A 685-nucleotide genomic window follows, 5' to 3' on the forward strand; every position below is an offset into this window, starting at 1 on the left:
AGAGCACGGTTTTTATAAATATTTAACTGTGTGTGAGAACTCTGTATAGATTCATATTTTCATCATTAATTTCGTCTTTCAGTGCCTGCTCAAGATGGAAACTCTGAAGCGGAAGAAGAACAAGCACTTCAGGAAGAGCAGACCACTGCTCAATCTCCGGTTCCCACACAGTCCCCCGCCCTCTCCCCCATTCAACAATCACCTCGCCGATCACCACGCGTTTCAACATCACCATCTGTTTTAAATATTGGCTCACCCACATCCAGAAGAAACCAAACTGCGAGGAGGCGGCCAAGTAAAAAAAAAATAAACGAGATGAAAAAATTGATTTTGAGAGGAGAGAAAGTTTCCAAAATGGCCATCAAGGTTGGAAAGGATATAAAGGTTGGCACAAAAGAACTGAAAAGACTAATGCCAATTCCGTCTCCTCGCAGCCCATCACTCAGCAACCACAGTTCACCTCATAGCCACCGCAGTTCACCCCATAGCCATCACAGTTCATCTCACAACTCATCACCACCTCCATCAAATGGACCATCCCCACAAATGTCTCCAAGATCATCCCCAAAGAAAAAAACCAAGCCAAGTAACAGCCGCACATCACCCAAGGACCCGTCAAGACGTCGAAAATCCACAAGTCCGTCTTCAAGCATGTATGGCGTCATTGACGGTAGGTTGGGTCCCT

At 45.7% G+C, this 685-nt stretch overlaps 1 protein-coding gene across 1 annotated transcript in view; it reads left to right on the forward strand.

Annotated features, from left to right (window-relative positions):
- The first annotated feature begins 354 nt into the window (after positions 1-354).
- The window catches only part of LOC129231170 (uncharacterized), a 1,476-nt gene continuing 1,145 nt past the window's right edge, over positions 355-685 (forward strand). Inside the window, exon 1 of the mRNA XM_054865418.1 lies at positions 355-670. Within this exon, the coding sequence (XP_054721393.1) occupies positions 355-670 (316 nt within the window). The remainder of the gene's footprint in view (positions 671-685) is intronic.

The sequence above is a fragment of the Uloborus diversus genome, chromosome 10, assembly GCF_026930045.1.
Source record: "Uloborus diversus isolate 005 chromosome 10, Udiv.v.3.1, whole genome shotgun sequence".
In the NCBI taxonomy this organism is placed as follows: domain Eukaryota; kingdom Metazoa; phylum Arthropoda; class Arachnida; order Araneae; family Uloboridae; genus Uloborus; species Uloborus diversus.